The 20,949-nt window shown below is 44.6% G+C and overlaps 1 protein-coding gene across 5 annotated transcripts in view; it reads right to left on the reverse strand.

The window, feature by feature from the left end:
* NCAM1 (neural cell adhesion molecule 1) overlaps window positions 1-20,949 on the reverse strand; it is a 948,636-nt gene that overhangs the window by 135,109 nt on the left and 792,578 nt on the right. For all 5 annotated transcript variants that reach the window (XM_069614259.1, XM_069614261.1, XM_069614260.1 and 2 more), the window contains one exon: window positions 15,338-15,469. In XM_069614259.1, coding sequence (XP_069470360.1) covers window positions 15,338-15,469 — 132 coding nt within the window. The remainder of the gene's footprint in view (window positions 1-15,337; window positions 15,470-20,949) is intronic.

The raw sequence follows: 20,949 nt of genomic DNA on the forward strand, positions 1-20,949 counted from the left end.
GCAGCAGAACTACCCAAAACGTATATGAAATGCAACTGTGTCTATATCCTCTATTAGTCACTCTTATTTAGTAAATACTCCTTAATCATAAAACTAATATATGTTGGGGAAGTTAAAGGTGACTATGTTAAATCGTCACCAACTCCATAATTTCTTTAAATACAAAATCTCTTGAAGACATTTTAAAGAGAATACAGTAGGCTATAGTTAAAACCAGTAAACATGTACGCCTGTTGCAAGCTGTCGTAAAACAATGCATTACTTACCGTAAAAGCATTTCTGATGGTTGTATCTGCTTAGATTCACATGCTGTGCATAGGTCCGACATCCAGTGGTCACTGCGGAGTATTGCATTTCGTTTTTCGTAGTCGAAAAGGGACGTCGACAAGGCGTGTCTGAAATACTATCCCTATAGTGACGTGTGTTGTACCCACAATCCCTCACGCGTCGAGGTCCCTCTGTTTGTATTTTTCTGCCCTGAGGGAGCCTTTTAGACGTGAGTGAGTACAGAAAAGAGAGATATAAAAGGAAGTCTATGTTCCTTCCATCCGAGCGGGGAGGAAGGGTGGGCGCATGTGAATCTAAGCAGATACAACCATCAGAAATGCTTTTACGGTAAGTAATGCATTGTCTTCTGATGCTTGTTAATCTGCTTAGAATCAGTAGAGCAGTACCCGGAGTTGGCGGTGGGTTATGAGAAGGAACAGTAGAGAAAAGATGTCTTAATATTGCCTGACCCACCTGGGAGTCAGATCTCGAGTGTGCATCTAGACAGTAGTGTTTTGTAAAGGTGTGCACAGAACTCCAGGTAGCTGCTTTGCAGATGGACTCAAGGGGAACATTTGCAATAAATGCTATGGACGCCCCCGTGCCTCGAGTAGAGTGTGCTCTTGGCTTAAAGGGCAGTTCTCTCTTAGCAAGAGTATAGCAGAGAGTGATGCATTGAACAATCCATCTAGAAATAGTGGACTTTGAAACTGCATCCCCTTCTCTTCCTGCTGCCACCGAGACGAAGAACTGATTAGTCTTCCTCAGTGGTCTCGTTCTTTCCATGTAGAACATGACCGCTCTGCGCACATCTAGTGTGTGTAGAGTTTTTTCTCCCAAGTTGGAAGGATTTTGAAAGAACGTTGGCAGTTCTATAGACTGGTTTACGTGGAATTTCGATATGAACTTCGGAGCAAATCTTGGGTGCGTGCGTAGAACCACCTTATCTCTGTGAACTGTAGCGAAGGGGTCTAGAACAGAAAGAGCCTGTAGTTCACTTACCCTCCTGATGGAGGTGATAGCTATTAAAAAAGCAGTCTTAAGAGTGAGGTCTTTAAGAGATGCTTTGTGCATGGGTTCGAAAGGTGAGCCCATGAGTCTGGTAAGTACCACGTTAAGGTTCCATCCGGGAGCTGGGTCAGCTATCGGGGGGTGTATTCTCTTTATTCCCTCCATGAAGGCCTTTATAACAGGGATCTTCCACCACGACACCTTGAGTTGGGAAGTGGTGTATGCAGAAAGTGCCGCTAGGTGGACTTTAAGGGAATTGAACACTAGACCTGAATCCAACAAGTGGGTCAGGTATAGAACAATATGTGTGGGAGAGCAGTCAATCGGGTTGATGCTTTTTCCTCTGCACCAGATGACAAATCTCCTCCACTTACTAGAGTAGCAGTGGCGAGTGTTAGGTTTTCTGGCTTCCCTGAGGATGTCCATGCATCTCTGCGGGAGCTGTAGATGTCCGAATTCTATGATCTCAGGAGCCAAGCTGCTAAGTTCATGTTCTGGGGGCATGGATGCAGAGTCCTGCCCTTGTCTTGTGACAGCATGTTGTACGGGCAGGGGAGTTTCACTGGGGGAGATAGAGACATCTCCATCAAGTGAGCGAACCATGGCTGTCGGGCCCACATTGGGGCCACCAGTATCATGGTTACTTGTTCCTGGTGCATCTTGTGCACCACTTTGTTGAGAAGGGGAGTCGGGGGAAAAGCGTAAACAAATTTCCCTGACCATTGCATCGACAGACCGTTCCCCTTGGATTAGTTCTGGGGGTACCTGGAGGCGTAACTTGGGCATTGTGAGTTCTCCAGGGTTGCGAACAGGTCTATTTCTGGGAATCCCCATTGTGTGAAGACGTCGAAGACGATGTCTTCGTGCAGTCGCCATTCGTACTCTTCGGGCAGGGGGAAATCTCTGCTGAGTTTGTCTGCCAGCAGATTGAGTTCCCCTGGTACATGTTCTGACAGTAGGAACATGTTTTGTTTGAGAGCCCACTTCCATATATTTTGGGCCAGTTTGGACAGTCCTGGAGAGTGGGTGCCCCCCTGCTTGTTGATGTAGTACATGGCTGTGGTGCTGTCTGTAAGGACCAACACAGTTTTGCCTTGTAGGTGTTCCTGGAAGGCTTTTAGCGCCTTGAACACAGCTAGTAGCTCCAGTAGATTTATGTGTTTGGATGCTACTTTCGGAGTCCACACTCCGTGAGCAGTCTGATGGGATAGGTGAGCCCCCCATCCTGTTAGGGATGCGTCTGTGGTTAGAGTGGCTTCGGCCGCGGGTGTAGCAAAGGGTTTCCCTTTTTCCAGGTTTTCCTTTGTCCACCATCGTAGCGAGAGAACCAAGGCCTGCGAGACCACCACTGGATCGTCCCATAATCCGCTGGCCTGACACCACTGGCTGTTGAGCCACTCTTGCATAGGACGCATGCGCAGGCGCGCGTGAGGTACCAAATAAATACACGACGCCATCATGCCTAGCAAGCGCATTGCTTTGCGTACCGTCACCTCTCGACCGGTCACATATTGAGGGATCTGAAACAGCATGTTTTGGACCCTCTCGTTGGAGGGGAAGACGAGGCCGTCCTTTGTTTGAATTAGAGCCCCTAGGAATTGTTTGATTTGGCTGGGGTCTAGGCTGGACTTCTTTTCGTTGATGGAGAAGCCCAACTGGAACAAAAGGTCTACAGTCTTTTGGGTTTTGGAGAAGCATGTTTCGTAAGAATCCCCTGTTATGAGCCAGTCGTCGAGGTAAGGGTAAACTGGGATGGACAACCTGCGCAGGTGGGCCGCTGCCACTGCCAGTACCTTCGTGAATACCCTTGGTGCTGATGCTATGCCGAAGGGTAGCACTCTGAACTGATAGTGTTTGCCCTCTATCATAAACCTGAGATATCTTCTGTGCGCTGGCAACATTAAAATATGAAAGTATGCATCTTTCATGTCCAATGTTGTCATGTAATCTCCCTGTGATAGCAGTGGGATCACTTCCTGTAAGGTCACCATACGAAACTTCTGGGGTTTGATAAACTTGTTCGCTGGGCGCACATCTAATACAGGGCGCATAGTTAGATCCTTTTTGGGTACAAGGAAGTACACTGAATAAATACCTTCCGTTACCTGAGATAGAGGCACGACCTCTATGGCTCCTTTTTCCAGCAGTAGTTGTACTTCTTGGAGAAGGATGGCAAGGTGTTCCGGTGTCATGCGTCATCCCCTCGGGGGTCTGTATGTTGGGGAACTGTTGAATTCGATGCAGTATCCGTGGGCTACGGTGGAAAGTACCCAGCGGTCTGACGTTATTCCCTCCCATGCTGGAAGAAAGGATGTTATCCGGCCCCGACCGGTGTTGCATGGGAGGGGACGCGAATCTTCGCGTCACTTGGTGTTGTTGGGGGCTTGGGAGCCTCTGGGGGTGGACCCCCGCCCTCTCCCTTTGCCCCTGCGCTGTCCTCTTTGGCTGTACTGCCCACTATTGGTCTGGTAACTGGTGGCAGGGTACTGTTGCTGCTAATTCTGCTGTTGGCGTTGGCCACGAAAAAAGCGTTTGTTGCCATAGCCGCGTCTGGTAGTGGGCTTAGAGATCTGGTCAAGAGTCTTGATAGTATCGAACTCTTTTTTAGCCATTTCCAGAGCCTCATCCACCGCCTTCCCGAAGAGGTTTGAGTCTTCAACAGGTTCATTTATTAAAGACGCCTGTGTCTCCGGTTTGAACCCTGAGTTGCGCAGCCATACATGGCGTTTTAGGAGTATTCCCTGAACCAGGGAACGTCCCGCTGTCTCAGCAGCATCCAGAGAGTTCTTTACAATACTCTGGTTGACCTGGGTTCCTTCGCCAATAGTTGAAAGCACGCATGTACGTAATGGTTCTGGCGCTTCTTCGGCGTCCTTGCGCATTTTGTTCCACTGCGCGTCCGCGTAGCTAGCTAACAAAGAATTGTTGTTCGCAATTCTTGCCGAAAAGGCAGCCGAGGATGTGACTCTTTTAGCAAGGGCATATAACTTCTTGCCCTCCTTGTCAGGTGGTGCCTCACTGGTGGACAGCGGCACCCCTGCCCTCTTCCTTGTATTAGTTACTACAAGGGAATCCGGAATGGAATGTCCCCTGATGTACAGCGGGTCTGAGGGTGAAGGAGTGAAAAGTTTTTCAATCCTTGGATTGACTCCTCTGATTAGTGCGGGTGTGGATAGCGAAGGGATGATTCTTCTCTTCACTGAAGCGAGGAGGGGAATGGTCTGGCTGACTGGGGGTTTCTCCTTAATTACTCTTTCCACAAAGTCTATTTCCGGAGAGATCTCCCCAGTGTCCAGTTCGAAATGCGCTGCTGCTCTGCGCAACAGGGCATTGAATGTGGGCTGATCATCAATGGGAGACGTGTTTCTAACAGGTGAATTGTCAGGAGGATTTAGGTTCAGGACATCAGTGTCCGAATATACTGATGGGGATTGCCAGGGATGAGAAGGTCCTTCTGGATTTTCTCCGAAGCCTTCTCCTACCATGTCTGGGCTGTCTTCCAGACCTTCCTCTTGGTTCTGTCCTTCTTCATTGTCCACAAAATCATCCTCCTCTTCTAAGTATTGTTCCTCACCAGTGAGGTCATACACATTATGGAAGTCTAAGGGTGTGTCCTGCCTCGGGTATTTGGCCCTGGGGTCCTCCTGAGGCCCTTCTCTTGTTCTCTTGGGAGTGGGAGGGTTCTGGGTGTTCATAAACCTCTCCATTCTCTCCATGCAGAGATGGAGCCTTTCCATGGTTTCATGGGGTACCCCTGAGCGGTCTAGCGGGGGAAAATTAGTGTTATCTTGCTGAAAACGGCTCGACCTCTCCCACAACGTCGAGGAAAGTGTCCCGTCGCCCTCCGAAAAGCCTTCCGGTATGCTGGGGGTCCCCCCCGACTGAAGGGGGTAGTCCCTGTTTTTCTTCGGGCTTTTTCGGCGTGTCTTTCGACCTTTGCGTAGCGCTCGACGTGTCTTTCGGCGTACGCTTCTGGGCGTCGGCCACAACGATCCTCGCCAAGCTCTCTGTGCCTCGTTTGTCAGCGGAGGGCTGTGGTTTCGACATTACGGGTGTCGAACGTTCTACGGCGGCGTGCGCTCTCTGCTGGTGCGCGCTGGCCGATGGTTTGGGGCGGCGCCCTTATTTGCCGAAAGCCCAGTTGCTGGTCGCGGCTGCGAGAGGGGCTCCGAACCCGAACGGTCCGAGGAGGCCGCCGGTGTAACCTGCGTCTCCTTGGGCGCTGATGCTTTCTTCGTCTTCGACGAAGAAGAGCTATGGGTTGTGTGTTTATGTGTTGCATCGTGTGCGTCAGTGTCGCAGGGGTGTTCATCCCCATAAGCAGGGCGTGAGCCGAGCCCGTCGGGGCCGGGGACAGACGACGAAGAGCGCGAGCGCTCTTTAGAGGGGTGTACGACTTCCGTAGCGGAGGTCGTGTTATCACATTCCTCGTCACGGTCGGTGGTAGCAGCGGCGGGTGAAGACCCGGCCTTCGACATAGCGTAGGCCGCCCACCTCTTGACCCTACGGTCTTTTAGGGTCTTTGGCTTTAGAAGCCGACAAGCCGAGCAACCCTCCTCTACGTGATCGAGGGGCAAGCAGCGGTTACACCGTGAATGCTTGTCCTTCCAAGTAAACTTGCCCTTACAAAGTGGGCAAAACCTAAAGGGTGTCCTCTCCATAGCCGAGGCAATAAACAGTGATAACTACCCCAAGGGAAAGGAAGGGGAAAAGGAAAGGCATTCTCAGAAAAAGAATCAGAGATGTCCCACGACCCCACTCTCCCTACTGTATTTGGCCTGCGAGGCCAGGCCACGTGTTCGGCAACGCCGAAGGATCTCCTCCGCTCGTCCCCTCCGTCAAAGATCTTGCTCGGCGGAGACAGCTTCACAACTGCGTCGAGGGAGGGATCGATATATTAAATCTTTAAACAGGAAAAAACGACCAAAGGTCGAGGAGATGGAATCTGCAATGTCTCTCGAGGAGCTCCGCGTAAAGGCGACCAGTAGCTGGGCGGAAAAAAACAATCTGAGGGACCTCGACGCGTGAGGGATTGTGGGTACAACACACGTCACTATAGGGATAGTATTTCAGACACGCCTTGTCGACGTCCCTTTTCGACTACGAAAAACAAAATGCAATACTCCGCAGTGACCACTGGATGTCGGACCTAAGCACAGCATGTGATTCTAAGCAGATTAACAAGCATCAGAAATAATGTTTTCCAATGGGTGTACAGGCTCAGACAGGCCTCTGATCTATTTTCTTAAGTTAAACAATAATGACCTTTGCCGTAAGCATAAGGCTGGAGAAACTTTATTTATTGATTTTGGTTGCCCTAAAATATTTGTGCTTCTCCAGAAAATCCCAGAAACTATGAATAGTTCTACTCCTTGATTGGAGGCGTGCTTGATGCTAACTGGCTGCATGGCAACCCAAAATTCACTGTTACGGTCCTGTTCTTGGTCCATGAATGACTTCCTGGACTAGCCAGCTACTAATGCAATGCCCAGGTCCACAGTATCTGCCAATGCTTAACAATATAATGTTGTGTATTTAATTAGTACTCCTCTTTAGTCTGATGCACTGAAGAATCGGGAGGATAGCTCAGGGGCAACCTGCTCACCTTGGAAGCAAGATGACACGGAGCAACACAGGTTCGATCTCCACGTGCGCGCTTAGAAACCTCTGGGTATTAAGTGCGTTAAAAATAACATATATCATATCACTTGCCCACTTAGGTTAATTTTACACTTAATTCTTAAAATTCCCACTAGACTTGCAGGGCAAGATTCTTAGTGTACATTCGTAACCTAAGAGAAATGTATTCGACCCATGATGACGGGTCACAACATATTTACCAGTGCTTTCAGTAAAATGGCGCATTTCACCATAAGCACACATTACATTCTATGCAGTGCTGCCACAAACAGGCCCGCCATACAGTGAAACGTTTGCCATTTACAGAAAACAGTTTGTTTGCAGTAAATGTCAAATAGCTTTCAATACCATGTAAATGGTACTTGTCCTCCATAAAATCTGCTTGCCAGTGTGCTATTAGATTTTGTGATCCCTGCATCTGTTTTCTTGCATACAGTTTGTTTCTGTTTGTTTTGTCCCTGTATATGTGTTTCCTTTTACACCTTCATAAGCTGGCTCACTAGTTGTTTTCATCTTTATGCTACTGTACAGGCCCCTTTTGTGGGAATGTGTTACAGTAAGTCATTTCTGTTCGAAATTGACACCCTTGTTCTCAAATAAATTAAAAAATACAAAATACACACGCAGCCTTCTGTACTCGATTCAATGTAACATCGTGTGTTCTATTTACTACAGGAGCCACACGGTTACCTTCCATCTACCCCAAACTCCAACATGCAATGATGAGGCACGTTCTGAAAGAAACACAAGTATCTAGTATCTAGAGCGGCAAAGGAAGCTCTCATGTTTCCTAGATCTGTATGAGGACCCCACCATTGGTCTTCCTTTTCATTGTCAGATCAGTGCCTGGAGAGGATCACTCTGAGTGTGTAGGGCTTCATCATACGCTCGCTTTTTTCATATGTAGTTAGAAATGTAACTGTGTAGCATCAGTCAATCAAACTGTTCGCTTAATACTTAACTATTGCACATTTAGAGAAAGGTTTTTGATCGTACTGCTACTTTTTTGGAAAATAGATTTTCTAGGAAGGGGCCGACACTGAGGACATTAGCGGCCAATGATTGCCATGTGGAAGACATAGGCAGATGTTTAGTAAGGGCTAGTGAGTGGGAAACAGTGAAGATGAATTCAGAGAGCTGAAGCTCGAGTACCAGGATCTATTTGTATTTGTATTTATTTTATTTATAACGCGCAAACCCGCAGGCCCGGAGGCATCAGGGCGCAATTTAAGATGTTACAGAAATGCATACATACAGGCAATTGCAATGCATGAAATTGGAAAAGGAGTGACAATACAAGATATGTACAGGACATTCAGTACAAGTAAACAGTCAGCAGGTCAGAGTAAGTATGACAGAGGAGCTGTGCAGGACTTAAGGCTGGTCGAAGAGCCAAGATCTAGAATTGACCTTGAAAGTGTGAAAAGACTCTTCAGCTCTGATTGTGGCAGGGAGTGAATTCCAGAGCTTGGACGCTAGGACCGGGAAGCTTGAGCCCTCTGCTTTTTGCAGTTTAAATCTAGGGATGGCTAGACAGTGGGATTGGGCAGTTCTTAGCGGACGGGAGGCCGAGTGTCTCGACAGTCGACTGCCGAGATAGATGGGGGCCTTGTTGGCCAGGCATTTGTGCGTGATGGCGAGTGCTTTGAGTGAGATTCTTTGCTTGACAGGTAACCACTTTAACATAGATCTAGTTTCTGAGATATGGTGGTTGCGAGGGATGTTTAAGGCAGCACGGATGGCATTGTTTTGGGTGGTTTGGAGTTTATTTAGGTTCTCTTGACTAGTGCCTAGGTAGCGGGCACTGCAGTAGTCGATTTTGGCCATGAGGAGGGTTCTCGCTAGTGTGACACTGTTGGATGTAGTAAGGAAAGGTCTGCAAGCTGCAATGAGTTTGCATGTGTGTGCCGACGCAGATCTGACAGCATTCGTTTGACCGGTTAATGATAAAGTAGCGTCAAGGTAGAACCCTAATGTTTTAGTGTCTTTAGAGACTCGAATGCTATTGCCATCTATAGAGAATGATTGATATGCCGGTTCAAGTCTGCTCAGGCGTTGTGCAGTGCCCAAGATGAGAAGCTCTGTCTTATCATCATTTAGGCACAACTGGTGTTGGGCCATCCAAGCTTGGATAACCAAGTAGACATCGTTGAGGGCCTTGGTGTCAGCTAGATAATCACCAGTGTGGGGATGAGTATCTGGGTGTCATCCGCATAATTAGTGTAGGAGACACCCAGATAGTCAAGCACATCAAAGAGTGGTTTTGTGAAAATGTTATAGAGTGTAGGTGACACACAAGAACCCTGAGGTACGCCACAATGAATTGGGGAAGGGTCGGCAGCTGCGGATGGGGCAAAGACTCTCATGGATCTGTTGCTCAAGAAGGATTTGATCCATGCTGCAGCAGAGGGTGAGAAGTTGGCAGCGGAGTGGAGGTGCTTGCAACGGATTTGGTGATTGACCAAATCAAAAGCGGCCGAAAGGTCGAGAAGTAGTAACATTGCTAGCTTGCCCTGATCCTTTAGGACTTCGATTTGGGTTTTGAGGTCTATTAACGCAGTCTCCGTCCCGTGTCTGGGGCGGAATCCAGATTGTCGTAGACCTAGCATGTTACTGGATTCCAAATAGTTTTGAATCTGAAGGTATGCAGCACGATCTAAGATCTTAAGCAGAAATGGTACTGTTGTGATAGGTCGGAAATTAGTAGGAATGCTTGGGTCGAGGGAAGGTTTTTTGAGCAGAGGGATCACCCAAGCGTCCTTCAGGTTATCCGGGACAATACCAGTTTTGAAAGACGCGTTAATGAAGGCAGTGATGAATGGGGCCAGCTCATGCGCCGAGTCCTTGATAATGGGGGCTGGGCATGGATCACCTTGGCAGTTGGAGGGTTTGATTCTGAGAATTATGTTTTCTACCTCATCGACGGTGAGCGGTGAGAATGTAAATGGTGTGATGTTAGCGGTGTCTGGAGTGGGGGCCTTGGCAGGGGAGAGAGCGCAGTTATCGCGCTTCAAGTTGTCCTGCTTATCTTTAATTTTTGCTTGTAGTGTGGATATTTTATTTAGTAAGGCTGCTTGGATGTTAGTACACCATTGACTATCTTTCAAGCAGGTGTCGGGGGGGGGGTGACAGGAGTTTCAAGCTCTTTTAGGATTTTGAAGAGTTCCTTGGTGTTCAAATCGGCTTGCATAATGCGGTTGTTGAAGGATTCCTTTTTTGCAGTGATGATGGCATCTTTATAGGAGAGTGAGGCAAGAAGGAAACCATCTTTGTGCTCGTCAGAGGGATGGCTTTTCCATCGATTTTCGGCACAACGTTTCGCTTTGCGGAGAATTCTTAACTGTGGGGTGAACCATGAGTTAAGATGAGCTTGTAATTTGGCTTTCCTTAGTTTGATAGGTGCTATAGAGTCAATAGCCGTAAGCATAGTTTGGTTGTACATGTCTGCTAAGGACGTAGGGTCAGGGCAAGTGTTGAAGGCTGCATCAAGAGTTGGGAGTAGCAGTGGGAGGAGTTTCTCTTTCGTTATATCTTTTTTGCTTCTGGTCGGGAGTGCTGGGGCTGTTGGAGTCGGGATACGTGGGGTTGCTTCAATGTTAAAGGTTATGACATGGTGGTCAGACCATAGACAGGGGGTGTTGCTAAGAACCTTATTGTTGCAATTGGAGCCAGCTAACCAATCTAGTGTTCTACCTTTGATATGGGTAGGTTCTTGGATGTACAAGGTGAGGCCGAGATCAGTTAGCATGTTCTCCAAGTCAGTTGCCACAGGATCCTTAGGGTCTCCAAGACCTAAGTTAAGGTTGCCTAGGACGATGGTTTGTGATTTGTTTTTAGTATTATCCAGAAGGAGGGTGGAAATTTCACTGGCAAAGGACGGTGCCGGACCCGGAGGCCTGTAAATGAGGTGCAAGGTGGCCGTTTGATTGGGGGTGAGTGCTAATTTGACTGACAGCAGCTCTGCTGAAGCCAGTGTGGCATTAGGTATTACTCTTAGGTCAAGTGAATTTTTGTGGATGAAGGCTACACCCCCACCTCTATAGTGGGCCGTGGGACGGTCACACCGTGTGATGCCGTAGTCAGGCGGTAGGGTGAGCGCTAGTAAGGGGCCAGAAGCAGCATGAAGCCAGGTTTCGGATATCGCTAGGAAGTCAAGGTCAGACGTAGTGATGAGGTCAGCTATGTCTAGTGCATGTGCAGTGAGGGATCTGGCGTTAATAAGGGCACCCTTAAACATGGGCAGTATAACCTCTGTAGATGTGGATTTGCAAGAGGTAATGATTGGCGGTGAACCAAGTGGAGGTAGTAAGGTTTGCTTCGAGGCGTTGTTACGGGAGTGACGTAGGCGGAATCTGGTGCCTAATCTCTTGTTTCTGAGAAGGAGGGGGCAAGGTTGGTTAGGTGTAGGTTTCTTGGCGATGTGTTCTAGCCATAGTGCAGGGTCATTAAGGTATTGGTTGATCTGTCCACCTGCAGAGGCTGCCAGGCTCATTATGGGTGACACCATAAGTCGTGAGGAAGCAGGACTGAGAGAAGGATTATCAGGTTTAGGATGGAGAGGTAGGATGGTTACCGTATGTAGCTGCGTGACTTGGGCAAGTCGAAGAGCTAGAGTGTAATAGAGTGGAAGGAGAGCACTGATGTACATGATGGTCGTCGTAGTATGGTCGTCTCTATGTATGAGTGATAGCTGAACCACAGAAAATAAAGAGTGACACGATCACCTATAACAGAAGACTGAGAGATTCTACACAGACAGAGTGCATGCATTTATCGGAAGATTCATGTACAGTTCATTTAGTACACTACTAGTGATGTCAACCTTACCTCCCAGGGTTGTGTCACACCGTACATTTAATCCCTAGGAGTCTAAATGTCAACTTCAGGTGTGATGCAATTTTTGGTTGTCTCAAGGGCCAATTATCAAATGTACCGCAGAAATGCACAATTTAAGAGGTGTTTACCTTTCATTCTTGAAGCCAATGCAACAGTACCCCATACTGATGAGCAAAGAATGCAGACATTTTGGAAAACCTGGAATCACCTGGAATGGTCCTAATGTATGTGGTAACCGACGGCACATGTTTAAACGTCCTCTGCCTACACTTTAACTTGAGTTAGTTCCTATTGAATACGATCCTGTGTGCCATACTGCGGATTTCCAAACTGAGAAATAAAGCATTGCTGTAGTTAGAGGATTCCTTAATAATTGCTGCATCTGAATAATTATGACCAACCCAACTGGTTTTTTCAGGTTTCACATATACAATATTTCATAGGTAAAATCTAGACAAAAACATATTAATTAGCGGGGAACGTTATGTTACGCTAACAGTCTTGTACTTTGCACATGACCATTGCTGTGCGCTAAAGAGCTGAGCCTTTCCAAGTAGAGGTTAATTGTGACCCAGCCAAGGGAAAGAAGCAGGCCATGGTCCTTGAAATAGGAACTCGTTACAAGAGACGAAACACTTTGCGGGCTTGAAACAGCTTAAATTACAGCAGCCTTTCACACAATGTATTCACAGATGTAGCTCACGCCGTAACAAGTTAGTGCTTGTGAGGTATTGCAGCCCCTCCACAGCCTGTCAAATAAGATGATATTCAAGATCTGTGAGTTAGTGCTCGGGAGGTATTGCGCCCTCCACTGCTTGTCAAAGAAGATGATCTTCAAGATCTGTAAATTAGTGCTCGGGAGGTATTGCAGCCCCTCCACAGCCTGTCAAATCAGATGATCTTCAAGTACTGTGAGTCAGTGCTCGGGAGGTATTGCATCACCTCCACTGCCTGTCGAAGAAGATGATCATCAAGATCTGTGAGTTAGTGCTCGGGAGGTATTGCAGCCCTACACTGCTTGTCAAAGAAGATGATCTTCAAGATCTGTGAGTTAGTGCGAGGTATTACAGCCCTTCCACTGCCTGTCAAAGAACATGACCTTCAAGATTTGTGAGTTAGTGCTTGGGAGGTATTGTAGCCCAACACTGCTTGCTGATTTTTTCTTTTGTCCTATCAATTGTTGACCAGAGAAACAGAGGAATTATAGGTCTGACACAAAGATGCTTTGTGGAGTGAGTGCATGAAGTGGATGGACCTGTTACATTTCTACTGCTCTGTCACTAAATTGGGAATCTAGCAAGTGAGCCTCTTTCTGTCGTGCATAAGACGTGCATTTCCAAATGTATAAAGAAGGGGGAAAGGCAGCCAGGAGAGCAAAGGCATAAACATGGGAATGATATCCCCCAAGTATGCTGAATTGTGGACGCCGCGGAGTAGTACATCTTTTTATGCAAGTTATTGAAAGCATCAAATGTCATATCAGGGTCATGGTGTTGAAGGCAAATTGGGGACGGCATATTAAAGAATGTGATAAATAAGCATAATGTTCACCAATAAACAGCCAACAGTCAAGAAGAGGCGGCATTGCTGAGAGCCGGAACGACAAATGGGGGGAGGCTGTACGCTAACCCAATCACAGAAGCAAGAATCTTTAAGAAGCTCTATACACATACACTTGGTATCAAAAACGAATGCGTCCAAAGGGTATTCGAGGATGGTTAGTTAGAGTCATCAGCACTAACAAACTTGTTCAATCATTCGCTGTAGAAAAGGAATGTTTCAGAGGACTTGAGAAAAGCAGATGTGGAACTATTGCACAGGTGGCAATTCATTGAAGGCATATGTTAGTTAATGACAAATGAAAACAGCCACTGACAAAGACCTTATAAATGACAGGTTGCATGCTTCAGATAAGCATGCTTTCGTGAAAGACGCATCTAATTGTGCTTGTTGCACTTGTGGAACAGTGATAACGGCGATGACAGGGATGTAGACATCAGCGAAGCTTACAGTATAAATAACAAAAGACAAGCGGGACTGGTCACGTCAGTGAAGTGGGCTAAGAAGTGGCTGGGGTATAAGGAGCAAAGAAGGTTGGTAAACTCAGTGAAGGGATGTGAGAAGTCAGAGGCTGCAAGAATCGCTTAGGAATTGACTGAAAGCACAGTTTGCTTGTTTGCAGACAGTCTGAATATATGTTAAAGCACTGATTCACAAAACAGTGTGCATACACTTAACCCAGGTCTAGGGACAATCATTCTAGGGGGCAGCAACATAGGCTGAATGCACCCAATTGGGGCACGTATATTCCAAGATACTGTAAAATATGCCTTTGTGAAATTCCAATGGCCATCAAAAAGAAGAGAGTTACAGAAGTTACTACGGGCCTGATTAACAGAAGGCTTTCCAGTGGGATTGCACCATTACAAAACACTTCTGTGAATCAGGCCCCACGTCTTAATGACATTTCTCCAGCACAGGTATTGCCATCTTACTCATAATGCTTTAACACGTTCTCTGTAAGACACAGTTCAATCCGCTGGGGAGATGTTATGAGTTTACAAGCAATGCTGACGATCCCGTGTTGGGTTACTACAGAGATGACCTCTAAGTATTAAAAACAAGACTATCCTAGGGGCAAGCAGAAGAGTGATGTCTTCACGGAGAGACATACTAAGCTGACAAAGGAGTAATCACATCACTAGTGAGGTGTGGTCTTGGGGATTGTGCCCAGTTAAGGTTTTTCTCATCCCCTGAGGGATAGCACTAAATGAGCGATACCAGAGCCAGGATAAGAAAATGGTGAGCATTTCACGGGTCAGCCTCATCTTGACGATTGCAGCTACGCTGGTTTAATCTCCACAAGGATAATAGATGGAGAAACACCAGAGACTGGCTAATAAAATGGTGAACGTTTCCAACTAGTAGATATGTGAGCAAAGACTCAATGAGCACGTACAATGTAGAGAAAAGGCGAGATGAGTGAACTGAATAAAACTTTTCGGTCTAGAGAACTGTAAACAAACTAAATAGAGGCCTCAGACACCCTTGAAGGATCCAGCAGAAAGGGCAGGTGTAATAAGCATGGAGACCAGGACGAGTTTTGTGTGGAGAGTGGGTAACGAAAGAAGAAAGCTGTATGGGCCATGAGGCCCTTCTCTGTGATCAGTTGGTATGTATATATTTTTTCAGACAGCATCTTTAGGAATAATGCACTTTTTTTGGGTCTTTTAAACCCTCCGTCGCAATTATTTTATAAGTTCAGTGTATACAAAAACAACTGTCCCATCTTTTCCCAGTAGATTAGGGGTCTGCCCCATATGGACATTAAAAATACATGCATTCTCATATTAAAAAAGATTCAAATGCGAGGACTGCAGAGACAAGGCAGTGCAGGGTGATGCACTGAAACACAAACATGCAGGAGAAAGCCTGCTGCAAGTCTTGAACATAATATCAATCTCTTTAAAAGTAGCCATGCCATTCCCAGCAGAAAAGCAGGCCCAGTATGGCCTTTCCCCAATATGGCCCCAGCGGTGAAAGGGCTGAAATGGCGTCTCTCACGGGGCCACAATTTACTTACGGACGGGCTGAGTTTGGAACTTTGATATCGAGCTGTACTCTCCCAAGCCTTTGCCGTTGATGGCGGATAGTCGCACTGCATAAAATGTCTCCGGTTTCAGGCCTACAATGGTGACTGCATTCTCGATGCTCGCTGTAAAAGAAACACACAGCTCGTTAGCAATAACATTCCAAAAGGAACATTTCAATGATTATCCAATCCTTATGTAGATGGGGACAAAGATATACATTGGCCAAAAGACGCTTTCCTCAATTGGTTTACAACACAGTATTTTTTTTAATGACATTATTAAAAAATTGTGATGATTAGGAGTTCTAAATGTCCAGACTAAGCATAAACAACATAAACTCTTATGGCCTTGTACCAGGGTGCCTACCACCGGTCTGACATTGTAAACTGTCCCAGATTAAGTAATGGGGATCACGACCGGAGATATTTGCCATACAGGTGCTATTTGACTTATTTATTGTATAATTACAAGTCACCCTCTGAGAACACAGTCATGTTGCCTTTATAAGCTTTTTGTTCGCATGAGGGGATTGACATCAAGAAACCTGGCATATTTTCCTCCCATTTTAAGCCAAACCGAATCCCCTATTTTTATGTCAAGCTACGTTTATCTCGCCCATGTTTAGTACAGTGGCTCTGCCACTTCCTCACTGCCAATGATACAAACCATGCCACGACTCATTCATCAAATACCTGCAGCCACCTCTCCTAATCAATATCAATTTTACACCCACCCCATCATTTCCTAGACCTATACATACACAATCATGGATAGTGCATGAATACATATTTAACAGCGTGAAATGTAACATTATGATTTTTTTTTAAAAAATAATGAAAGTGGAAATACGAGAACCCGGGAAAAGGGACTGCTCTGAAACACACAGAACTCAACTGGTGCCTATCTTTTTTAAAATTGTTTTTTTTATTGATATAGCTGAAAAAAAAATCTTTTCAATATTAAGTTACACAATTTTAAATTGACAAAAATTCAGTTAACATTTTTTAGAAAATAAAAATAAATCACATATTGAAATAGTGATGCAACAATAAAAGAATTATTATACAAGTTAAACGATTGTGAAGAAACATTAATACATAACAATCATAGAATATGATATGTTCAAATGATTAGTTTTCTACTGGAATTTTGAATGATTAGAAGTCAGCATAGAACAAAGGGATTGTGATCAAACAGGAGTTTGAATAACAACAATTATATACAATTGTAAAAGAAAAAATAACATCATCCAGAAATTGTAATCAAACAATGATTCGAGTAATACTAGTTCTGTAAAATAACATCAGTCAATTGGATACTATTCTCTCTACATTCAAGCACGTGTCTGTGGGTTAATTATGACAGTATGGAAATAGTCATGACATATGATAGGTGTTCAAGTAATCAGCTGTTCTAATAGGAAACTGGTTATTTGCTAATAGGCTTAAGCTAAAGGAATTACATTAAAAATGTACTTAGATGACGTCAGATATGCCAGAGGCTTCATTCAGCTGAATGTGATATTTCCTATGCTAGAACATCAATCTATTAATCATACATGAAGTTTAACAAGCTCCGTGCCAAAATCAAATAAGACAAATCGATGTAAACAAAGAAAAGTTCAGAGCAGTTAATCCAATTATAACGAATTAAAAAAGTTAACTGTTGCAATCCTGATGCTAGTGCATGGGGTGGAGAGAATGAGTTGCCATAGTGTGTTTACATCAATCACTCTGAGATAGTCCAAATGTTTCGCAGGGTACTTTTCTCTATTTGAGGATAGTGCGGGACACTTCATAATTATGTGTCGCAAAGTTTCTTGTTGTGTATTGTCATTGCAAAAGCGACATATGTTCATCTCTTTGCTAATCATTTGAGGTTTGGCCAATAGTTCTCTTGTAGGCCATAAATTGAACCACCTACACCAGGAGTGAATAGACAACACCCTATTATAACATGGTGCTGAGTCCACATTGCGGTTTTACAGACAAATGTAATATTTTGCTATCATCTTCATTGATTGTATTACTATGAACATACTTAAACGGGCTCATTATGTTTACAACTTTGAACAGATGTACATATACTTGCATACCTCATGTAGAAACATTGTCAAAATCAGCATTGAGGATCCATATACAAATGTATTAAGATATTCAGGGGCCGCAATGTCATTAGTAAACTTTAATAGGTGCATACGTCCTTGAGAAAGGTTGCTGAGTCAACAGCGCAGATCTACATACAAATGTAACATATGGTCATTACCCTTATTGATTGTATTACGCAGGCACACTATGTTCACAACCTCAATTGGATGTCTATATATACTTACATAGATATGAATTTGAAATGGAAGGCATTGAATGCATATATGAAGAAACCAATTGCAATAATTGACCTATGTATTTTTACTTAAGGTCTACAGAAACCATATGCCACTAGATACATCACCAATGAGAAGTGAGGCATACATTCCTGTCAAAGATGTCCGCCACATTTTCGTACTACCTCAGCCAGTCCTTTGTCTATTTCCCGCTCCCGATCCTCCTCAGACAGTAACCTTAGTAACGCGTACTAAAGACTCGCCAGTTTTCACACAATCCCTTGTCTCCTTGGACATGGATCGAGCAACAGGACGCGCTGCACTCCACATGCGACTGAAACTAGGTACGCGTATCTGCCTCTTATTACCAGCCAAAACATGTTTTTCCTCCACACTAGGCTACTGAGGCCCCTTTATATGTCCTATAGTAACACAGACGTTTAGCATCTTTCAGAAAGCGCTACACGGCGTTCCACCATCAACTCTCAGCCACTGCTGCTGTTCGTCATTCCGTGTGTGAATCCCTGACAGTTCGTAAATCCATTTGGATGTGATCATTGGCATAGGTGGCGCTCCGCCACACTTTTGGCTTGAATTAGGTCAGTAACATGTAAACTCCTCTTATTTTTTTCCTCCTCAATAGTATATTAGGCTTTTACTAGCTAAACCTCCCCATACGTGGGTTTATTCATCTCTTCTATAGAGCTTGTGCCTTCCCCGCTCCTGCACCCTGTGAATATAAATTGTTCCTGCACTTAGGCTTCGAACCCATTTTTTACGTGGGATTCCATGAAGATTATGTAATCACGTGTAGCGCCCCCTCACTGAATGTGAGTCATTCCTGTACACCCGCGTCTGGTGCTCACCCTTGCTATTTACCTACACCTTTAAGTTCCATTTACCTAGCATCCCTCATTGCACTTACCTCCCTTTTTTATGACTTGTTAGTGATGACTTTCCAGTTGAGCTATGTCTGATACTACGACCTTCCGGAACTCACCAACCTAATTGATAGTGTTATTCTTACACTATTATGTCTTTTCTGGTCATATAGATTTACCATTAACTGAATATAGAACATATTTTGCTATACCCTCGAGTCATTATAACAGAACTGCTACATATACCTCTTTTGGTTACCTTACTTTATTTATTTATTTTTCTAGTGCCTTTGCCCAATCCACCAGATTTGAATCAACCTCTCGAGGAGTGAGATTGTCGATTCCGGCATTACTCAGACCCCATATAGCAATACCCTGATCTACTGAACCACCAAGGTAATGCCTTCATCCTTTGTTTACATGCCTTTTATTTGACCAGTACACACTTTAAATTAGAACTACTTGTGACATCTTAGACAGCTTCTGTTGCCTCTCCACATAGACGAGAAATTCACTTGCATACTCTGAGTATTTTATGTTATATTGTTGACCTTTTGACTACGTAGTATGATGTGTTGGGTCTTGAAATGTATAGTACCTGTACATTCTTTTTACAAAATGGATGTATCCCTTTAGACTAGAAAGGAACACTAGATATGTGACTTCACAATGATTGATTGGCGAGCCTATTGGAGCTATGTCTAACATTACCCTTTTGTTTGATTCTTTTTGCCTCACCAATATGTACATGATGTTCATCAACAGATCCACAAAGGCTTCTGAAGAAGATTGTCCTCGAAACGCGTCAAGCCTATCAAAGTGGAACCTCTATCAACTATGATAATGCAGACAATGTATTGCTATTTTCATTGCTTCTGCTTCAACTATTTGTTTATGAATAAATGAGAGACTCCTCTCTCCTTTTATATTACTACTACTATCTCTCCTTGATTCCTACAAGGTACATTAATATTTAATGTGTCTCTTCACAAATCTCATTGATAGAGCACCGAAATCTCCACTTTAATCAATTACGCCTTTGCTGCGTATCCACAGAGTGTGCAGGGGATGGGGGGTGGGGGGGACTCCAATCATGGGTCCTCTTTCCTTGTTCTCGTAAATTGAACTGGTGCCTATCTGAACTTTGTGACTAGAAGTATTTTTTAGTGCCTGATTGTCTCTCCATTAGGCATTGTACAACAGACTATGCCAGCCTAAGTCTAGAAGTATTGTATAGTCCCTAGTTGTCTCTCCATTAAGACATTTGCTTTATTACAAACTTTTATCCATAAACAATGTCACACAAAAAAGTCATCATCATCGGTGTCGGTTTAAAATCCACGTCAACGATCTTAATTAGTCATCAACATCAATTCAGTATGTATTATGTTAAATGGATTAAAAACCTCATACAAAAACATTATCAATTAAAAAAAAACAATTTAATTCGGGTTATCGTAATTAAAAACCCCAATCAAGAATTGCATCAATCCGAAGTTTACTGAAAAATGTTCACCCAGTAAAAATGTGGACCACCACTTATCAGCATTATAAGATTTCCTCTCTTCAATACAATTTCCATATGCCTACTTAATGCCGTCAGACCCTTGCAAAAATTATGATTTTTTGTAGGGTTTCAACTTTACCCCCACCTCCTGTACAGAATCTACATTTGGGGTCCGTCACTTCTTGTTTATGAGCCGCTAACATTTGCTTTGTAGGATATATATTCATGCAAAACCTTATGAATCTATATCGATACAAAGGGCTTGGAAATTTCGCTAAAAACTTGGGAAGTGTATTGTACGCCCTAACTTTGTTCCTTAGATTTTCATGCAACTTATATTTATTTCTGGATAGGACAGTCATGATCCAATCCTACTGCCATAGTTTCCTTTTGACTGACCCCGGGTTTGTAAGTAACATATCCAGCATAGTTTCCACGTAATTCAATATAGTCAAACACTGAGACTTCCACTGCCCTGGAGAGCCCAAAGCCTCCCTCGTACTATCATCTGGTAAGGGGTCATAGTCTCTGGAATGATGCATTTTCGGTATAAAGATCAAGCCCTCAGGACCCTCAGTGAGCCAGCGGCTGGTCTTCACTAGCCACTTCACTAGCCAGTCCACGGCAAAACCGAATCACTTTGATGGTACTACATGTCCAAACTCCAGGAAAGCTAGAGGAAAGTACCTACGCAGTTCAAGCCGCACTATTTCTAGCACGAACGAACAATGAGAGCGAGAATCAGTCGCCTCCGACGCAACCACCGGCAGTCATTACTCACAAGTTGCTTAAGAAGGCCTGAGTAACTCATTCCTCCATTAAGCATTGCAGAATAAATCATGCCAGGTCAAGTCGAGAAGTATTTTGGAGACTCTGGTTGTCTCTCCATCA

Source organism: Ambystoma mexicanum, chromosome 9, assembly GCF_040938575.1.
Source record: "Ambystoma mexicanum isolate Mex_15411 chromosome 9, UKY_AmexF1_1, whole genome shotgun sequence".
In the NCBI taxonomy this organism is placed as follows: Eukaryota; Metazoa; Chordata; class Amphibia; order Caudata; family Ambystomatidae; genus Ambystoma; species Ambystoma mexicanum.